The sequence below is a fragment of the Oryza brachyantha genome, chromosome 9 (genome assembly GCF_000231095.2).
Source record: "Oryza brachyantha chromosome 9, ObraRS2, whole genome shotgun sequence".
Lineage (NCBI taxonomy): Eukaryota > Viridiplantae > Streptophyta > Magnoliopsida > Poales > Poaceae > Oryza > Oryza brachyantha.
Genome location: NC_023171.2, coordinates 9,039,400 through 9,061,989, shown reverse-complemented (window position 1 = coordinate 9,061,989; position 22,590 = coordinate 9,039,400). Strand labels below are relative to the sequence as shown.

The window sequence follows — 22,590 nt, the reverse complement described above, 5'->3', positions numbered from 1 at the left end:
CTATGTGCTGTATTCATCAAACGCGAACTTATGTGCGTTGCAACAAAAAAGGATATGATCAATATATATATCCCAGCTGCACTGCCAGCAAAACGAAATGGTTCTGCGTACGTGTGATTTGTCCTGTTTGGCCTCAACGTGTCCCAAACAGTACGCCGCCAGCATCACTTTGGCTTTTTGTTTCCGGGTAAAAGTGTGGCGTATGTGACCACTGTGTGTATAGCTGTGTGTTGCCTACTATACCTCTTTTAATAGGAGGAAATTTAACTTTTTGTTGCTATTATGAGTGGTCAAAACATATTTGTCACTCGCTGTCTATGACAGGTGAATTCACATAAGTCTATGACATGTGGATCCAGTGGTAAATCTGTTATGAACCTTCGTAAGAGTGGTAAAAAGTTAAATGTCCCCTTTTAATAAGACCTAATTATATGAATTATAATGTACATTGAAAGGACGCATTCGCAGCTGCAAACGTTGTTGGACTAATTGGCATCGGTAAAACGAGAAAAGTTATTAATGTATGATTAGTTGAGTATTAGTTACTATAAATTTGAAAATAGATTAATCTATTCTTTTAAGCAACTTTGATATGATTTTCTTTTCAAAAACAAAACGTTAGCAGTTAAAAAAAGTGCACACAGAAAAACAGAGAAATTAGCTCAGATGGAAGGTTGCTCGCGAGGCTTCAAGCAAGTATGATATGAAGGCTTCGATCAAGTGTAATAATAGACTACAAGATACTATAAATATACGTGAATGAAAGAGAATAAAAAAATAAGAAATATTGGTTGTCACACAAGAGATATACAAGTGAGAAAAACATGTAGAGAAAAATAATAGAGATAACCTTATAACTTAATCTATTATGCAGGCTAACTCTAAGATAAGCTTATATACAATAGTTAGCGCTACTATCAAACTTTAAAAGGCACCATGGCTAGTTTTGTTTTTTAGACAGTGGGAAGACATCCATCAATCTATTATATATAAAAATTAATATGAAAACCAGCCACCATATTCGCTCTCACGGCAATGTCACGGGCAAGAAAATCCACATTAATCAAAAAACAAAAACTGCAATCCAATTAGAAATACAATTTTAGAATTAAAAATAAAGAGAGCTAAGAAAGAGTCAGGTGTAAATACAGTTTAGAGATCCAAAGTGCAGATTAAAATTAAAATTAATTAGCGTTGAGCGATGAGTCCATCTATAAATACAATTGAAAACATTTAAAATTCAAGTTAAAAATAAATAATATTAAGAGAAAGAGTCGATGTATAAATATAATTTAGAAGTATCTAAGTTATATTTTACATTTTACCTTATATGTCAAGGTTGTTGAGAGGAGATGCTGCACTACAGTGGACACACCTGTAATTTTGACACTTTAGTTTTTTTAAAACTTATTTTATAAATAAATTCTTAAAAAAATTTATTACACAAATGGACCTTATTGACCGTCCCAATGTTACTGGTGTCATCGTTGCATAGGACGGCACCAATGACATTGGCGCCATCCTTCGGCATAAAAACATGTCATAATGACTTAAAGGACGACGCCAATAATATTGACGTGGTTAAAAAGGTCTCAGAGGTCTATTTATAAAATAAGTTTTTTAAAAGGATCAAAATATCAAAATGACACACCATGTATTCTACACAGGCCGGGTTGCTTTTGCAAAGAACAGAGCAGCCTCAAAACGCTCCTCACCATGGATAGGGTGTTAATTTGCAATGCTACGATACACTGTTTCTTCTGATGGAGTTGTCTATTAGCACCTTAAGAGGTTTTTTTTTAACTCTGTTGGACAAAGATCAAATGTGCTATTTATCATCCTCATTGCCCCTTTGCCAAAGCTACATCTCATATCCACCATTTTTTGCATGTCCGATACCAAGCCAAGATCTTCATCTCCTAGGTTCGTTTTGCCGAAACAACAACATGCCATGGCGTATTTGCACTTTTCTAGCAATCATTTTCCTCAGTTAATATAGTTATTGACTTATTGGTCGCAGCAAACTTTCCAAGATGAGAACATATTTATCACCTTAATTTTGTTTTACAGCCGCAAAATCCACCATCTTGGGTGAGCCCTATATCACCATCATCAATGCATCGCTCAGCTGAAACGGTGTTTACATCATTCGCCTCCGTCCAGCGTACCACATAAACTCAAAGCTCCAAGAGCCACTTAGCTGATTACAATCCAAAAGTTTGAGTTTTAAAAATAATTTTATGTCGATATTTTTAGCCAGAGAAGAGCACACATGTCGGCTCACGGATATTGAACTAGAGCTGGACACAAATTACATGTGATCCCCGTCCCGACACACCTCCATCCATATTGATACACTATCTCCGTTTAATAACGTAAGAAGTTTGATTTTTTTTAACGTTTGAACATTCGTCTTATTTAAAAAATTAGGATAAATATAAAAAATAACAAGTCGTGCTTAAAGTTCTTTTGATAATAAAGCAAGTCAAATGCAAAATAAATAATTTTTTCATAAATTTTTTAATAAGACAAATGATAAAACATTGCCTGAAAAAAATCAAACATATTACATTATGAAACGGAGGTAGTAGTAATCATGAAAAGAGATCCGTACCTGCAACGAAACTGACGATGATGGAAAAAAAAAACCTCTAAACTCAAAATTTCAACGATCAAAATCAGCATCGTATTATAATCCAAAGTAGGGACGTTGCAGTCGCAGACGCCATTCTCCCGGTAAGACTGGTGTGCGTCATGGAGTCAATGGTGAATGCTCTAGTTCATAACTCCTGATTAAAGCAGTCCATGTCCTAATTATCCCTGCATCCATCCACCCTAACTCACTTCAACTACGGTTCTTTACTTTTTAGCCGTCCCTTTTAATGTTGTTGATTATATGCAGGCCATCTAGATGCCCAAAAGAATGGAAAGAAAGCAGGTGGTCCGATCCATGATGTTAAAAAAAAAAAGAAGCAGAGAAATCATCCACCTTCACAGTAAATGAAAATATGTGGATTCCAAACAACATTAAGAGCCTGTTTTGGGAGTTTTAGATTCTGAGAAGCTGTTACTTGGCAGCCAGCTTCTGAGAATCTGGAAAGGCTCCTAAACTCAACATCTCCAGATTCTGGATTCTTAGTTCATTTTCTATAATCTGTAACTATAGATTCTCAGAAGCTATAGACCGTTTGGGGCAGCTTCTGGCAGAAGCTGCAGCTGGGAAAAGCTCCCCCAAACAGGCCCTAAGGTTCTTTCGGAATGTAGGAATTTTAGGGCTCCTTTAGGTTAACACATCTGTGTAGGCCCTAATCTTTTGAGTCTAATTAATCCGTTATTAGCACAGGTTGATTACTGTAGCACTTATGGCTAATCATGGACTAATTAGGCTTAAAAGATTCGTCTCGAGATTTTTTTTCCGTAACTGTGCAATTAGTTTTTTGGTTTATTTATATTTAATGCTTTATTTAGGTGTCAAAAAATTTGATGTGATGTTTTTGGAAAAAAAATTTAGAGAATTAAACAATGCCTTTGTCAAGGCTAGGCTATATACGCATGGTGAAGCGATGAATTTTAGCCCCCTGGCTGGCTTTTCTCCGTTCTGTTTGGAGTGATAGAACCAACAGAAGGAAAAGTTCCATGGTGCACTCGTGTGCCACGCTACAATTCAAAGTGTCGACGATTAATATCGGCAATAAACTGTAGGGTGGTTATTAGGCTCAGAACTCGATGTTTAGGATAAAAAAGAAGACGATTTACTCAAGTTCAAACTCTCGACTTAGTGAGATAATACCCTAATCCTGCTTGGCGATTATATTAGATGTACGATCGTGTGTTCCCCGTGGGGTGCTTATACCCTTATATAGTGAGGTTCTCCTTTCTATTCGGTACCCCTACGACTATATATATACATGTAGTCTACGGATACCCTTAGTACAAGTATCCCACACCAAGAGTCCCATGGAATAAAGACATGTTTGTTTTTATGTTCTTTTTTCTCCATGTTTTCGTTTATATTTATGCTTATAAACCAAAATTTAAATTTTAATCTTAAATCTTGAGTTGGTATTAGGGTTTTCTTTATCGTTGTTTATTTTTTAATCTTTACTTTAAGATCGCTAGGAACATATATAAAAATTTTATCTATAAATTATTTTTAATTATTAATAAGATGTTTCATTTATGCTCGTAAAAAGCGAGAAGATAAACCATGAGAGTAGGACCGTGTCCGTTCGTTCAGCCAGATTCACTCGTTTTCGCGTGCACGCTTCCTAAACTGCTAAACGATGTGTTTTTAAAAAAAGATTTTATAGAAATATTGTTTTAGAAATCATATTAATCTATTTTACGTTTTTATAACTAATAATTAATTAATCATATACTAATCTATTACTATATTTTTCCCGTGGACAACGTATCTTCGTCCAAACGTAGCCTAACTAGGACGGACAGTTTTATAAGGGGATCACCAATGTTTACTACCTACTTTACCTACTTTGGAAATAAGGGCGAATCCTGCGTCAATGAGTATTAGTTGTTGTAGCGACAATGGTAAAAGAACAAAAGCTAGACCCCACCATCACTAGCCTGAGAGAGAAAAATGAGAGAAATCATTTGTTTATTTCTTATAACCAGGTAGTAAGCATATTACTTGGTATTAGCTACTTACTACTCTCACAATATATACATACGACGGTAGTATTTTATTCTTTACTACCACTTTATATGCACGTCGTGGATGCCCTAAAGGTTTACCCATAATCAGCCGCAGTTGAAACGATCAAAGTTGGAATTCCTGTTTTGTCACGAAGCCCTGTTCGTTTTTGTCTGTCCTTTTAAGGTGTGAGACGTACTTTTAGAGCTGGATTTAGATGGTTTTTCGTACCCCTAGTTTCCAAAAGTGCCTTTTGAACTATTAATAACATACATATAAAATTTATACTAATAAATATTATTATATTTATTACTTTATTTATGGGTAAATTTCACAAAGTTGTAGCTTTCTTCTCGGAATTGTCACTCTGCTAAGAAGTCACAGTTTTGTGAAGGTTACTTTTTTTTTAGGCCTTGTTTAGTTCCCAAAATTTTTTTTCCAAAAACATCACATCAAATTTTTGGACACCTAAATAAAGCATTAAACATAGATGAACCAAAAAACTAATTGCACAGTTACGGAAGAAATGTTGAGACGAATCTTTTGAGCCTAATTAGTCCACGATTAACCATAAGTGCTACAGTAACCAATATGTGCTAATGACGGATTAATTAAGCTCAAAAGATTTGTCTCGCGGTTTCCAGGCTAGCCATGAAATTTATTTTTTCATTCGTGTCCAAAACCCCTTCCGACGTTCGGTCAAACATTTGACGTGATATTTTTTCCAAAAATTTTCTCAATCTAAATACCACCTTAATTGTTTTACGGGTGATAAACAAACGATCGGACCCCATCGTTTTAGGCTGGCAGCAGCTGACGCTCTACGGTGGTGGTGACGAAAAAGGGAGGCCAACCTTTTTACTTTTTTAAGTATGTCATATCGAATGTTTGGACGTTACTTAGAAGTATTAAATATAGACTGATACCGAAACTAATTGCATAAATATAGGCTATTTCATTAGACAAATTTTTTAAGTCTAATTAAGCCATGATTAGCAAATGTTTACGGTAGCATGATATTCACTAATCATAGACTAATTAGGCTCAACAGATTCGTCTCGCAAAATAGTCCAGAATACCGGTTAGATTTTATTGATAGTCTATATTTAATACTTCTAATTAATATCTAAACATTCGATGTAACTTGGACATATCAGGGTCCAAACACCCCTGAGATCGGACCCGGCTGCAATGCAGGCACTCCACGCAACCTTGGAAACAGTTCGCCGGAAAGTAGGAGCAAGAAAAGAGATGAGGCGGCGTGCATCCTACCGGTCCACTCAGGCAAATCAAACGCCCCCATCACGCCGCATTTATGCCACGACCCGACGCGGTGGCGCCCACCTCCCCTCCGCCGCGTCGAACCGGCGAATTAGGGGTGTTTGTTTCCGATGATTTTTTTAAAGTCTAGGTCGCTTCGAATATTTATATACTAATTAGACTATTAATAAAACTCACTCCATACTCTGGACTATTTCGCGAGACGAATCTATTGAGCCTAAATGATTAGTGAATGTGATGCTACACAAAATATTTGCTAATCATGGATTAATTAGGCTTAAAAAATTTGTCTGATAAAATAGCCTTTATTTATGCAATTAGTTTTATTATCAGTCTATATTTAATACTCCTAATTAACGTCTAAACATCCTATGTGACAAGAGACTTAAAAAAAAGTCAAGTCCCTAGATACAAACAAGTCACTTATTCGTAGAAACGGAGACGATAATCAGATGTAGGAGTATCTTTTCACTTCCAACTTAAAATTTAAATTTTAAATCTTAAATTTTAAAAAAATATATAATTTTTTTCACCTTATTTATGTATTATTTTTCATTTCTAAATATACTGTTTAACTTATTTTCTTAAAAAATTGAAGAATCACCCCAATGGATGGTCGTGATCAGTCCACAGTTAATTTAGGGTCCAATGTCGGGACACAAAAGTCCAACGGAGTCCAACCCCGGAACTGGGACACCTCACTTGCAGTACCCGACCTCGCTTTCCAAGCCACTCAATTCAATGCGGCGCCCCCACACGGCCATCGCCGGCTGAGCTCTCGCCCGCCTGGACGCCGCAGCGACGGCGACGGCGAGCGCCGCCGCGCGGCTGACAGCAGCTGACGAGGAGGACGACGACGACGACGGCCAGGCGAGGCGAGGCCGCGTGCCCCCGATGAGCCGTAGCCCCGTGAAGGCTTGTGGCGTTGATGGTAGCCGCGGCGCGGCACCGGGATCATGCTCCAATTATTGACCGGAATCTGTACGTACGATGCTGTACTGTACTGTACTTACCTCTGCAGTGGAGCAGCGTCTCCTTCTCAGGTCGTAGCAGCAAGAGAGAACGATAGCATGGTTTATCCCTTTCCTTCTCAGTAAAAGAAGTGAAACACAAATGAAAAGTAATCTGTAAATAAAGATTTTGTATGGGTTTTTTTACCCATTGAGAAGTAACTTGAGATATCAAAAGTTTCAATGTAAAATTCTGATATGTATCTCAAGGTAATAAACTTTTAATTTTGCATTATAAAATGTGGTATATATATGTTCTTGAGATCTAAAAGCAAATACTGAAAATAAATTAAAATAAAAAACCTCAATAAACCCCTAAATTTTAAGATTAAAAATTTAAATTTTGACTTATAAGAAGAAGTGAAACGATGGGGCCTAGGTAGCTTCTCTCAGCTTCAAGCATTGGTTCCCCGGTGAAAGCTCACTCGCAAGTCGCAGCAACAGCAGCAAGAATGCATCGATCGATCACCATGGCCAAAAGAAAAAAAAAGGTACGGTTAGGGAGAGAGGAACAAGTGTTTACCTGTGGAGACCAGTGCCTTGGATGGGCTTGTACTTTCCATGGATGAGAGGGGATCATGGAATTAGAACAGAGATTCGGGCAACGGCTGCCATTATGTGCGATGAATAAATGCCACCAGATGGATCATCAAAAGGGTTAGGCATCGATTCGATCATACCGGAACAGCCATGAGCTGAGCATGATGTGTGAGCTGCAATTATTGATCAGGGCGATATGCTGCTGCACGCTTTGACACGCTGTATATGGAATTATGGATTGGCTGGTTTCCCAGGCTTGGAAATGTTGTGGCACCCAGACAGGAATTTGATGCTGCTTCTGTTACAAGCTCTAGTACAGTACTGAGTATAGGATGTTGGTGAATTTGACCATGACTCGTGCACATTTTCATCTACTTGACGATTTCCTTCAGAAAGCTGTAGAGTTCCTCTGCAACTGGCGATGGGTATTCCTCCTGCGGCAGAAGGGCACCTGGAACCTCCACGAATTCAGTCACGCCTTTGGCACCTCTGAGAGCTTCCATCTCAGCCTTTGACCGCTTCGGAGCATTCGTGGTCGACACAACCAAAACTGGTATGTCTCCGTCCAACTTGGCAAACAGCTGAAGGAATTCTTCCCTTGATTGGACAGGGTCAAGAAGGCCTGTCAAGAATGCGGCAGGGACATACCTTGCACCTTTCCTTTTGGTTAACTCATAGCGGCTCTCCACGATGTCTGGAGTCACGTTCTCAGGGTTGGCGTAAACATGGGACGTGTACTGAGACTGGATGGACTTCTCGTTGCTCACCAGAACATTGTACATCATCCAGCCAATAGCTGGGGCCCTGAGGGTTCCTCGTAGAAGCCCGTACCTGTTGATAATGGATCGGGAAATGATTTTCAACATGATCAATTTTGATCTAAAGAAACAAAAGGCTGAGATTTCTGAAAAAGAAACTCAATGGGAACAAGTTATTATAACATAATTAGCTACATCAGTCTGTTTTCAAAATCTAAAAAAAAAATATGTATCATTACTTACTAGTTTACCTTGAGTTTCACTGATTAGTTATACAAATATATCAGCATTAATTAAATGAATACTAATAAACGTAAATAGAATGAAAATATGTAATGGAAGATGAAATCGGCAGCCAACCAGAATAAAACACGGCAACACGCAACCAATTTGGAAAACAAAGTTTCTGCAGAAACACGGTACTGGCAGTCTGTATACAGCAGTACAACACACAGAGATACATACACTACTTATCAATATGGGAAACGAATTGCCTGCATAACATGCTACTGGCACTTGATCTATGCAACACCATAAACACATTGAAACCATAAATGGCATCCAAGGCTATATATTACTAATGGACTGACTGCATAAACACAACCATATTTTCACAACTGCATGCATCACAGCCGCACTGCATTATAACCCATCACCAATCTACCAAGTGTGCCTCTTAATTGAATGAGATATTTCAGTACGGAACATGCGATTCAACTAACGACAACATGAAATATGGTTGTATTGCAAGAGCCCAAGGGTTAATATATAGAATACAAGACAAAGATCTATAAGTAGACTAGACTACCACAAATACTCACATATACATGATACTACACTATTACCCTTGAAAGATTGCACCACTAACCTTCACAATTGACACATGTCACACAACAGTACAACACATTACATCTTATATTTATATTTATATGTACGAAGGGATAGGTCATGCATACTATAGGCCTACAATGTGTAGGACAAATTATGTAAATAGTGTGTATGGTATCAATAAGGGGACATCCAAAATGCAAACTGTTGCTGAAAATCTAGTGATGATGGTAGTGTGTTCATAGTAGCTTTTTTAGAGCAGTATTACTGTTGTCTTAGAAGTTGGAAAGATAACCACTCCACACTATTGTTGAGCACAACTAAAAAAAAGCAGACCACAGGAGATTTTTTCCATTCTATACAAATATTTGCAATATAAAAGCTCATACACTCAGTTTATACCTTGTCTCCATATCAGAACCACGTCCAAATACAATGGGGAGGGGTCCAGCCCAAGTAGGTGCAACAGTGGCAATGCCAGATGGTCTTATAAGACCCTTCCCAGCTGCACGGACTGCAATCGTTGCTGCATGACCTCCTCCAACAACTACCAATTCGCCACCTGATGGTGATAACAAAGTACATGACACCATCAGTTGAGTACTGGTATTCAAGCAAAAGTATTGTTACAAAAGAGTACATTATTTTAGTTCAGTACTGAACGGCTAACCTTAGCTATGGGTGATCTTATGCATAGTTATACTAGAATAGTATATTTAGTTGGATTCCCAATTACTCCCTCCGTAGAAAATTATAGGCTGTATAATATTTTGAAAACGGGTTTGCTAACAAAACATTAACAGATTTTGAACCAAATTTTCGAATTTCTAACCATCAGATCATCTCAAGATTCGTGCAGGGCGGAAATTCTGCTTGTGTGCACAGGACCGGGGTGTCGAAACCCACAACCTGGAGAGTGGTGGATGCATATGCTGCTAACCAACCAGCCGTGCACATGTTTTGTCCAGTTATATAGTAGGAATAATATATACGTTGCATTGTAACTATACTGTAGTTACAATGTAATTACCCGCAAATTATACTATAGTTACAGTTTGACAGTTTTTCACACAAAAAACTGTCAAATGTTGTATAGCTACTCCCATTTGAAAAGGCCAAAAATTGTAACTTTTGACCAAGAGTTAGTCAAATTATAGTATATTTAGTGCATAAAAGTTATACACTAGATTCATCTTTTCAAAGAGCTTTCATAAAGCATTGGCTCTATAGATATTATGAATATATTTAATGCACAATCAATATCAAGGTCTTGTCTTAAAGACTTTTTCCAAATAAAATGTCCTATAATTTTCTATGGAGGGAGCATTACATATGCAGATAAAGTAGATAGATATAAAATATAATATAAGAACCAAAAGAAAGAAATGAAATGCTCATTAACACGCCATGCCCAAGAGAAGTAGAGTGTATTGAATCAGGTATGGAATATAGTGGAAATGCTTACAGTGTCATCAGTGCACTTTAAGAGGAAAATGTGTATACCTGTATTTGCCACAGGACTATTTGGTGACCTAATTAACTGAACCAGAAAATTCTCCATCACATCAGCATTGTAGTTCAGTGAAGGCCTGTCTGAATAACCTAATCCAGGCCAATCAACTATTGTAGCACGGTAACCTGATTCTCCTTTTCGCGCTACAATATCTTTGGCTACCTCCCTCCATTCCTCCACTGTGCTAACATCAGAGATTGTAGGAATCATAAGAATGTTCTTCACATTCTCAGCAGTTTCATGCTCATGTTCCTCGTAGTAAATGTTTATTGGCTTATCCTCAAATATCCACTGCCACTTCCCAGTCTGGAAAAACACATATGGACAATGTTATGGCACACACAACAGAGCAGAGAGGCAGAACAAAATTGTTCATGTAACCATTTCCGAAACATCTAGAAAACTTGGCACTGAAGAGATCAAAATTCATTCAGAACATTAACAATTGAGCCAAGGACAAATGGACAATTAATTGTATGCACTCTAAGGAGTGTTGTTTCATAAAAATGCCATTATAAACGATGTAAAATCATTTGTTTCCCACTTCAACAATGGAATTATTCATATTTTTCCCCCATGGACAATTTAACCATGCATTCCTCCCTTACTCCCATTCTCACCATTCTCAATGGTGAGGAGCTTTCCCACTGGCAAACAAACAGATTGAAAAAGGCATAACACTAGAAACTTCTCATGATATCTATTACTCTGTGCTTGCACAAGAATATGAAAACAAGAAATTTAACCATTATGACCACAAGCATTCGTGCATGCTCTACAATTGAGGGTCACCTTTCTTGAAATTGTAAATGTCTCACCCTTTAGATATCAAGACCATGCATGACAAGTTTCCCCCTAATGGCAACCATATCAATTTAGGGAAAAACTTGCATCAGTAATAAACAGGATTGATATGGACCTAATGAAGTGGGAGGCGTCCTGTTTATAATGCAGGGCTCAAGATACCAGCATGAAAATGAAAGGAAGGAAAGAAAACTTGCAGTCTCTCAAAAATGTAAGGCCGGATTCCACTTCGGCACATATACCAGGCGGATCATGAATCTATTTTGTTTTCAGAAAAATGTTTTCAAAAGATATCCCAGGAATGAACCAAAGAGAACAGGATGGTGAATTACTAAATTCCCCTTGCCTCCGTATATACATTCTTCATTTCAACCATATGAGCAATATGCCAACAAATCAACCACATGGAGATCATACACACAATGCGAACGATCAAGCACATACATGTTTGTACAACACACCAAGCAATAATATTATTTATTCTATTATCACTTCATTAGCAGCCAAGCAGGATCTATCCAAGGATGAATATAGCAAGGCCAGTGAAAAAAGAAGCTAACTAGACCAAAGTAGATATTCCAAACTGTTAAGTACTTAAGTACGTAGTAGCATTCTGAAACAAAAGAGGACCACTACTGGACTAGCACAAGAACATGTACGTAAAAACTACAGCTTATATTTAACCAACAAAACAGCTCTTAATAAAATTGGAAGTTCAAGGATTTGCTAGATGTATTCTGTAGCAGAAATCATGCATGTTAACAAAAATGTTTTGTTTCAGCTAAACCTAAGTAGAAGTTTCTGCCAAAATAGCAAAACGAAAATTTTTGCTAGTCACATCAAACGTTTAACCGAATGTTGGAAGGGGTTTTCATACACGAATAAAAAAACGAATTTCATAGCTTATCTGGAAACCACGAGACGAATCTTTTGAGCCTAATTAATCCATCATTAGCACATGTGGGTTACTGTAACACTTATGACTAATCATGGACTAATTAGGCTCAAAAGATTTGTCTCACGATTTCTCCTATAACTGTGTAATTAGTTTTTTGTTTCATCTATGTTTAATGCTCTATTTAGGTGTCCAAATGTGATGTTTTTGGCAAAAAAAAAAAATTGGGAACTAAACAGGGCTAAGCAAATAGATCCCAAGTGTTATATTATATTCAGGTCAAACTAAAGTTATGCAAACATCAATGAGATTTTATTCGAACATGCATATCTACCACTTCAGAACAAGTTTCTCCTAAAAAGGCAATAGGGCATGGAAATTGGAAAATAGCTTTACCAATGGTGATTGTTCATAGACACCAGAACTTTACTACCCATCGGCATGACGGCATGAGATCTAAGACCTCACGGAAGCAGTTAGCAGTTACCACCCCCAAATTAATTGACGATCTGGTGAGCTCAATCCACCAGCCGCCACACCAAGGCCAGCTCGGCTCGGTGAGAAAGTGCCAGGCGATCTCACCTTGGAGGGGGCGGCCGCGGGCTTGGGGACGGGAGGGGAGGCGGCGACGGAGCGGACAGCGAAGCGCCGGCGGGCGGCGTGCGGAACTGCGCGGCTGGGAGCTGCGACGGCGGGCGAGACGAAGGCGGTGGCAGCCGCCGCGGTGGGCCGCATGGTGGTTGGGAGCGGGAGTCAGGTCGAGAGGTTTGCCGGCGCGACGACGGTGAGGAAGCAGACGACTCGCTCCCTCCTGCTGGCTGCTGCCTTGGACGCCCATTTTTCTCGGTGCACGTGTCGCCCCAGTTTTCCACTATTTTTTTAGTTACTGCCTTCCATAATAATTTTATTTTTCGTTTTTTCGTCTTCATTTGTCTTATTTAAAAAATTTATAAAAAACTTTAAAAAATTAGTCATGTATAAAATACTGTTTAGTAACAATAAAAATATTAATCACAAAAAAATTTTAAATAAGACGAAGAGTCAAAGTATTGTATTAAAAAACTGAAAAATGGAGTTATTAAGAACAGATGTAGTATACAGTTTTTTTTATTTTTTACTTCCTCCATTTTTGTTTGACTTCGCTTGCAATGTTGGACCACTTATCTTATTTAATAAATTATAAAAATATCATTTATTTTGCTTATGGCTTACTTTATTATAAAAAGAACTTTAAGCACGACTTATCATTTTTTTATATTTGTACTAAATTTTTAAATAAGATAAATAGTCAAACGCTGCAACTAAAAATATTAAACATCTTTCATATGAAACAGTGGTAGTATTATTTAAATGTTTATCATAATATAAATATTTATGTATTGATTTCTATTATTATAATTATTTCAATAATTTTAGAACTAATTAGATGCTTAAAAAAGTTAATCAATTTAAAATTCAAAAATTCAGCACAAAAGTGATTAAAAGATAATATTTTGACATCTTCTTATTTTATGTAAACAAAGTAAATATTGTGAAATTGGCATAGTATACTTGTGTGTTATGGCGAATTGGAATGACAAGGGATATAGAAAGGAGAGATGTTTCATCTTGTGTCACTGAAACCGAATGTATCGTTGCTGCGAAAACCGTGATAATCGTGCTCTGTCGAGGAAGAGAGCCTACGTGATAACATAAACCTTGGCTCCATCCATCCATAGAAGATGAACTGGCAGAGTGGATTTAGAAATATTTGAACCTATTATTAGTACACATAATACGAAGACGAGCGATGGGTGTACTGTGTGTAGGAGAAGACAGATAGATGGATAACTGTGTTTTTTAAAGTAGTTTAGAAGTTAATAATTTGGTGAACACTAAAATTTCAGCTCTTTGAAAAAAAATCTGCTCACTTAGGCTTTTTTCCCCTCATTCTTTTAAACAAATCGTAAGTTTCATAATACCATTGATATTATGGTATAGGTTACACCAAACTATAAGGGTTTTGAGGCGTGGCACGTAACCCCATGTATTACAGTTCAAGAGTTTCACGCAACAACATTATTAATCGTTACCACAGAAAAAAAAAATGATTAATGGTAGGTGTTTGCAACTTATGTATGATATGTCAATGAATTTAGAAATCTAGTTTAATTTTACATGTGGCTTTATAACTTATGTTTAGTCAAAAGTGGGGTTCTATAGAACTATATGACCATAATATATACGGTTATTTGCCATATATTAAAACCATATGGCTTTAAAAACTTGATTTTGTGGAATTTACTTTTTTTTTCTAAAAAGACGTGTAGACTATACTCCGACACGAACATACACTTACTGAAAACGATAGGCCAAGCGATTTATATCAGATGTTTGTCACTAGCTCGATTTTGGGCGTTGCAATTGAATAGTTTGTAACTAAAATTACTTCGTGGCAGTCGTGCGAAAACGTGGACACTCCAAAGTCCAAACACCACATCGCGAAAAAAAAAAAGGTCCAAGAAATACCTCAGTGGAGCACACAGCCAACCAAACTACCTGTTTGGCCTGGCCCATAAAAATAGTTGCTCTTGCTCACCTACACTTGCTTGATGGGCCAACGCTTCCGTAGACCAGAGGAAGCCAGCAACGGCCCAACCCCCCAAATTCGGCCTGGTCCAACCGGTACACCGCGATATCACGAACAACTAATATATCCGTGCGGTATAATAGATCCATAAAAATAATAATGACCTAACCATACCAATAGAGAAAAGAATTGGTATATTAAAAAAAACTGCTTGATTTTTCTTTCTTGTTTTGGTAGAACCGATGATTTTTGCGTGATTCATGATGGGAATAGGACGTGCAATTCCGCTTTCAAGCAGAAGAGAAAAAAGACCAAGAAAACAACAGACAATAGTTAAGGGAGGCCAAATGGACTCACACATGTATACATATAAAAATTATATATACACAAAAATTACAGATATAAATTTAATATATAGAAATTTTTATACATATAAATTTATATATGTAAACTTTATACACATAAAATAAAAAACTTTATGGATATACTGTTTTTAAGGTAAAGAAAAACCATATATACTGTAAACGGGCCGATCCATGGACGTATATAGAGTAAACAGGCCGTCTCTTTCGTGCGCCGAAACCGTTCGCGCACGGCCCGTTCTTCCTGAACGCTCACTAACTGTTAGACTTTTCGTCCACCACGACAGCACTGGGGGTTGATAACAAGCCAGCTCGGCTCGACTCGACTCGGCTCGGTCTGGCTCGTTAAGGGCTTGGCTCGTTATCATAATGAGCTAAAACTCCAGCTCGGCTCGGCTCGTTACAAAGCTCAAGCTAGCTCGTTAGGCTCGCGAGCCATGCATAAAAAGTCAACTTAAACAATTTTTTAATAGATTATACAAGCAAATTTTCAGTTCAAATATGTAAATCATATGAAATTGTATCTAAATATTAAAGTTTGAACCAACAAATCACATGGTGAACCTTAAAGTATTGAACACATGCTTTTCGGGGTGGAATCAATGAATGCCGGCGAATCGCGTATCTTTTGTTTAGCTCACGAGCCAGCTCGAGCTAGCTCGTTATCTCTAACGAGCTAAAATGCTAGCTCGGCTCGTTAGAAAAATGAAACGAGCCGAGCCGAGTTTATCATGAATCGAGCGAGCTAACGAGCCACGAGTTTTCTATCCACGCCCTTAGACAGCATTCCCGCCCTCGCCACGCGAATCAACACGCGGAAACCCGGGAGGAGAAACACCAACGCGCACGCCGCGCCGCATGCGTGACCCGCGCGCGCGCGCCGGCGTCGTCTTCCTCCACCGCCCCGCGCGACGCCGACGGTCGCGGCTGGCTCGTCCGCCTCGCTCCCATCTCACCGCCCCCACGATACCATGCAACCGAAAGGCTACGGCCGTTTGGAAGGAAAACCGAAGGGTTTGGACTGTTGGAGTTCCAACGATCAGTTTCTACTGTACAAAAGTTATTTTGGTTTATAGTTATCAAATTTATTTAGTTTATAGTATGAAATTTATTTAGTTTATACGAATGGAGTATAGGAAAATCAAAGAAAATTTTTAATTTTTTTATAAGGTTGAGAAAGGAGTATGGAAAAATTTCTATTCTACTTTTTTTTCCATTATCCTGGTCATTTTTTGGACCTTTTTTTTTCTTTTGCATATATGTTTTTCCTAACTGGCAACTGCTAAACAATATTTTTAAAAAAAAATTACGTAGAAGTCTATCGTGAAACATTTGTGAAGTAGAATTTTAATTTTATATGAGTTAATATCATAAAATTAGATAAGTTTTTATCTTTCATGATCCATAAAAAAAGCATAACTATTCCATATGTACTAAAATGATGCAAGACTTTATAGCATTATAGATGCTAATGAATCTAAGACATATATATATATATAAATTATATATCTATATTAATAAATAAATTTAAACGAAGATAGTATGTACTATCGCAGAACGAAAAAACTGACGACCTCTCGCACCGCACGTACGCCGAGTCGTTGATCGGCCTGCCCCAACTTTTCCAGATTCGTTCGGAAAGAAGAAAAAACTTATCGTCGACGTCGTGTTTTATACCGGTATTCACCCGCGTGCGTGTGCCCTTTTCGCCGGCCCATCGACGTCCCGGACTCGGCCGTGGGCGTGGGGTTCACGTCATGGACGGAACGGCGGCCCAGCCTCAACTTTTACCTCCTGTCCACCCTCCTCGTACGCTAGCCAGCGCCAGCATGATGTTTACAAACACCTTATTATATTTATTTATATAGACAGATAGATATTAGATTGGATTAGATCATCGTTCGGTGAGTGTACTTGCATCATCGGACCACCTTGATTACCATCTAAGAAACGGGTGAGATTGTGCTTAAGATACATACATACTATTATAATAATAATAATAATAAGATACTCCAGTTAAGTAATCTTTCATGTCGCTCTCCGTGAAGACGAGTGCTCCGGACCTGCCATACACGCCAGCAGGGAGGTCCGTCGTCCGTATGATTTTCCCCAGTTCCCTACACGCTGCAATGCCTATCGTCATACAGCTATGTACTATTTTTAGCTATGTTTAGATTCATCTATTAATCTATATTATTTATAAATATTATTTTAATATACATATAAATCTAGTCAATGAAAGCCTCATGTTATAAATTAGAGGTATATATAATGTGTTAGGTAGTCCTTCCCCGCACTTTCATACATGATGTTGTTATTTTTTGTTGCACATTTTAACTATTTATATTATAAAAAAAATTGTGTGAATATAAAAAATATAATTTATAGTTAAAATATATTTAGTAACAAATCCAATTAAAATAAAATAAATTATTACTATGTAAGTTTTTTTTGAATAAAATGAATGGTTGAAAGTACATGCATAAGTTAACAACGTCATGTATTAAAATATGAGGAGGTATGTGCTAAGAGCATCTCCAAGGAAGCACTAATATTTTGCTTTCTAGAAATTTGTACTGGATTCATCTTAAAAATATTTGGACATAAAAGTTATACCCTCCTTGTATTCTTGTACCAAATTTAGAACATAAGTGAGCTAATTTTAAGCATGTGTAAATATTAGGAATGTATTTGGTAACCTGTTGGAGATATATTTCTAGGTCAATTTTTAAAATTCAGTTTTAAAGATCAATTTTAGATGTCTCCTGGAGATGGTCTAACTCCTGCTAAGGTTTACGTTACCCATTAACCATCTGGTTTTGAGCCCTACCAGTATCCGGTTTTCAACTTCGACCGAATTTTGATCAAATTAAATTTACTGTTTGACATTTGAATCTTTTAACACGTCATTCAAAATTACAACCGGTAATTGATTCCGAGCCGTATCGAAACGTTGAAAAGCGCGAAAACCGATCGTCCTTCATCGGCTCTGCAAAACAAAAATTCAATATGTCACCCTTTTTTTCTGGCTGAATTTGCCATCTTTCCTCTTCAGATGCCAGCTCTCCTCGTCTCATGCTCTTTTCGTGTTTAGACAACTACAGCTTCGGACCTTCCATGTGTTTCTTTTTGGAACTTTTTCGATGCTTGAAAACCCTGAGCTCACCATCCAAATCCGATACTGTATTATCGTTCTGATCGATCGAGCCAACAACTGGGTCCAACTGCAAATCTAGAGCAATTCCTTCTTCTCAGGTCATATTTATTTCAGCTAGGGATTATTGTAATCTAATTATTAAGTTAGATTATTATAATAAGCTAAATGAAAAAATTGATAAATACAAGTAATTATTTTAAAGTATCCGAAGACGGTGAGTCTAAAGCCACCCAACAATCTAAAGAAACATCTCTGAATGAGTTTATTAGATTATAATAATCTTGGGTTTAGATTATAATAATCTATTACAATAACCTATCTGTGTTGTTTTAGCTTACTTCTAATAAGCCATAAGCCAGATTATAATAATCTCAAGCCAAATCAAACAAGATCTTATTCTTTTTTTTCCTTTTGCCTGGACGTTGCTCTTGAGCTGAATAAAAAGTATAGTTGGGTTTTAGGTAGGTGGGGCATTACATAAACACCACCATACTCCACATAATGTACATGTGGGACAAATGGCAACCCAAAAAAAAGAATTGCAGGAGGTTGTACTAGCCGTGCATGCACCATCAAAATACTTTAATCTCCGTTGATATGATATGCAAATCACAACGAGGGGAATCTTGTCTGATTAAGAGTGGTCTGCAAACAATTTCATGGGGACCGGCATGAATGGACGCCTCTGTGGCCTGTGCTGATCAGTTGCTATAATCTGAGTGTCAAATGTATGATCATGTCATGTAGGAAATGATTAGTGTGGCTCCTAGAATCTTCTGCAGCTACTGAATATTTGATCACTCCTTTTTTTTCAGAAGAATTGTTAGTGGGTACTGTATTAAGTGCGTTGGTGTTTGGGTGGAGAGATTTCAATTGATTGTGAGATCTTCTGAACAACAAAGAGGATACCAGTACGGCTCTTCAATGTTTTGACATTTCTCTTGCAAAAAAAAGTCGTTGAGGTTGTTGACTCGCCATCAGGCTTAATTTAGAGTACAAAAAGATAGTTGAGTCGAAATTAATGTAGTATAAACTGTTGTCTACACTTGTGAAGAACCGTGAACGTTTCCACTAGTTTTATTTGGACAGAAACTGGGAAAGTTTCAGCAGTCTGAAATTAACAAAGCCTTTTAGTGGTGTCAACTCTAAATTATTTCTCTCTGTAGAACATCATGTAGTTTTTTTTCCCTGAAAGAAGAACACCATGTAGTTTCTTAGACGATGATAATATAGATTATTGTTGGGTAGACTACTGTAACAGAAGGCAAACTTAGGGCACGTTTGTTTCTCTCTGACTTTTTTTAGTCCCTATCTTATCGAATGTTTAGACACTAATGAGAAGTATTAAATATAAATTATTAATAAAACACACATCGAATGTTTGACACTAATGAGAAGTATTAAATATAAACTATTAATAATACACACCTCATACTCTGGACTATTTCGCGAGACGAATCTATTGAGCCTAATTAGTCCATGATTGGCGAACGTGATGCTACAGTAAATATTTGCTAATCGTGGTTTAATTAGGCTTAAAAAATTTGTCTAATGAAATAGCTTTTATTTATTCAATTAGTTTTGTTATTAGTTTATATTTAATACTCCTAATTAACGTCTAAACATCCAATATGACATGTAAAAAAAACCCTGATCCAAACAGCCACTAAGTTCGTTGCTTCCCTTTTTTGAATCTTTTTTTGTGATTGATGCATATTATTTCTTCTTCTCCTCTAACTGTGCAACGAATAATTTCTGTCGCTCTCACCAGTCCCCCTCAATCCCATATGAAAAATTTGTCGGTTTTTAACTCCATTATAGGAACCCGTCTTCATCCCACTGAAAGCGAATTTTTTACTGTTATTGCGAATACTTGAAGTCAAGACAAATTAATCAGCTATTGCCAGCCAGGCATCCAGATTAATTAGCAGAGCTAAACAGCAACTGGTTCCTAATTAACACTGTCAGCTTCCTGTGCTTATTCCTCCAAAGAACGCAGACAAGGGGCAAGTCCGGATCAGCAACAGGGCGAGTTGATTAAAGAGAGTGAAATACACACAAAGGCAACTGTAAGAATCACCCAGAAAATTCAAGGGCCTCCATAGTCTCGCTAGTTTCGCTTTTTGGAGGAATAAGTGAAAACGCGTTTTTATAAAAAAAAATTGTAGGTAAAACTTTTTTAGTGTGTTCGTAGTGACTTAAAAGCGAAATGTGTAAAACAAACCACGATAAAAAAAACATAAAATCAAGTCTAAAATTAAGTTCTAAAATTTAAATTATTGCTTATAAACAGTTACAACTACGAAACGATGGGCTAAGTGGTGACCCATCAAACAGAGTAAAGCGTTGATGAAACTGCCAAATCAATTTAATCAGCCCCTTGTGCCACTCAAATTTTCTAGAATTGGGCGTTTCCAAACCACCAAGAACCAGGCTTTGGTTCCATGGACAAAAAAGATGGAATTTTGAAGGTGACTTGGAGGCCACCTCCACTGTTTTTTTTCCTCAAGTCACCATCTAAAAGCCTAGTCATGGTTTTGGGTTTAACCCAAGCAACCTCTTGTGAAAGGTGAGATTTTTCTTTCGCTTGCCGGTGGAGGCGTCAAGGACACCATTTTCCAAGCAAGGACAGATTGCTCTGGATCTATTTGCTGAAGATATATTCGATGTTGAAGTGTCATATATAGTACTCCCTGCATCCATAATATAAGCATTTAGAGCTCATTCAGAACAGGGAAATTTTACAGAATTTTCACAAAAAATAGTTCAATTCATCAGAAATTCCCATAAACCAAATAAACTCTTAAAGTATTTAAATATTATCCATAGATATGAGTCCAACAAACAATATCTCGTTCAAATTGATTTACATATTTCATCCGACCATCGTTCCATCACCGCCATCTTTAATTATGGACAACAATGTTTTTTTCCCTCTTCAACCTTAATATTTGTTAAAGAAAACTAATGTTTATATTTGTGACAGACGGAGTACAACCCAAGTTTCTCCCTGACAAGAAAAAATGTGGCATAACAAAATGGCGTCACCATGAGCTGGAGCCCATGCAAAAATGTACTGCGTTCGCATTTCTATACGCGTTGATAAGATATTCTGGATTTAGCCGTACTCATATAACTTCTCCTCTAAGCAAAAATATCGACGCTCCCATCGTATCGCTTTTTGGAGCAATAAGCGAAAACAAGTTTTTGTAAACGAAAAATAATTTGCATGCAAAACTTATATATACATGTTCATAGTAACTTAAAAGCGAAATGTGTAAAGCAAATCATGATGAAAAAACCACAAAATCAAGTTTAAGATTAAGTTATACAATTTAAATTTTAGCTTATAAGCATTTGCAACTGCGAAACGATAGAGCCCCGAATCAAATATGTAATCCGTGTATTTATTATAGGAATAGATGTAGATGGGCTCATGATAATTTAGAATTAGCACTAGTTTAAATAAACAAAATAAAATTTATCATATAATAAAATGTAATTCATTTAATCAATCTATAGTCTACTTTAAATTATACTTGATCGATCCACCACCATCCCTAATATATTTTCTTGTTTTCTGTAGGAGCACGGACGGAGCACAGTGTGCAAGGAAAAATGCAGCAAAGCAACGCCAACGCGTGGGCGAAGCGCCGCCGGCGCGGCGGCCGGCGATGGCCCACCCGTCGGCCACACAGTGCTCCCACCCCGTTCTGTCATCGTCTCCGCCTCCGGCATTCGTCACAACGCGCGCGGCGGCGATCTCTCGGCTGCGCTGGGCCCAGGTTGAAGCGACGAGGTGTTCATTGGATTTTTTTTTCTTTTTTTGAGGCAGCCACACCTGTGATGTTCTGTACTCGGTAGATGTCCTGTTTCTGTTTCTGTTTCTGCATAGATTTGTTGGAATCATGTGATGATTTTGCCTTTACTCCCTTCTCCCCTGATGTAAAGTGTGGCTTTGGGTTGCCACATCTCTTTCGTGCGCGACTGCTGGTGATAATATCGATCTTGAACGGCTCAGGTGTGACGAAATGACTCGTGTGGTTATGGGCAGCTAGAAGGTTGTAACATCATCTAAAACGCGTGCAAGCTCCAATGCGATTATTTATTTATTCCGGCAAAAAAAACATAGATGTCTCACTTACTTACGATTATTACAATATAGATTATTGGTTAGATTATTGTAATTTAAATTATTATAAGCTAAAGTAGATAATCGATG

At 37.4% G+C, this 22,590-nt stretch overlaps 1 protein-coding gene across 1 annotated transcript; it reads right to left on the bottom strand.

Annotated features, from left to right (window-relative positions):
- Positions 1 to 7,639: 7,639 nt before the first annotated feature.
- LOC102704449 lies at positions 7,640 to 13,118 on the bottom strand. Its single transcript, XM_006661165.2, has 4 exons — positions 12,863 to 13,118; positions 10,572 to 10,887; positions 9,471 to 9,630; positions 7,640 to 8,313 (listed from the first exon to the last, which is right to left on the bottom strand). The coding sequence occupies exons 1-4, from the start codon at positions 13,013 to 13,015 to the stop codon at positions 7,854 to 7,856; spliced, it is 1,089 nt and encodes a 362-aa protein (XP_006661228.2). The 5' UTR covers positions 13,016 to 13,118; the 3' UTR covers positions 7,640 to 7,853.
- Positions 13,119 to 22,590: the final 9,472 nt, after the last annotated feature.

Excerpts from the sequence above, each read along its gene's own strand:
- LOC102704449 (XM_006661165.2), bottom strand. The coding sequence starts at position 13,015 with ATGCGGCCCACCGCGGCGGCTGCCACCGCCTTCGTCTCGCCCGCCGTC. Across the intron at positions 10,888-12,862 it reads CCGCGGCCGCCCCCTCCAAG|ACTGGGAAGTGGCAGTGGAT; the intron begins GTGAGATCGCCT and ends GTGTTTTTCCAG. Across the intron at positions 9,631-10,571 it reads TAGTCCTGTGGCAAATACAG|GTGGCGAATTGGTAGTTGTT; the intron begins GTATACACATTT and ends TATCACCATCAG.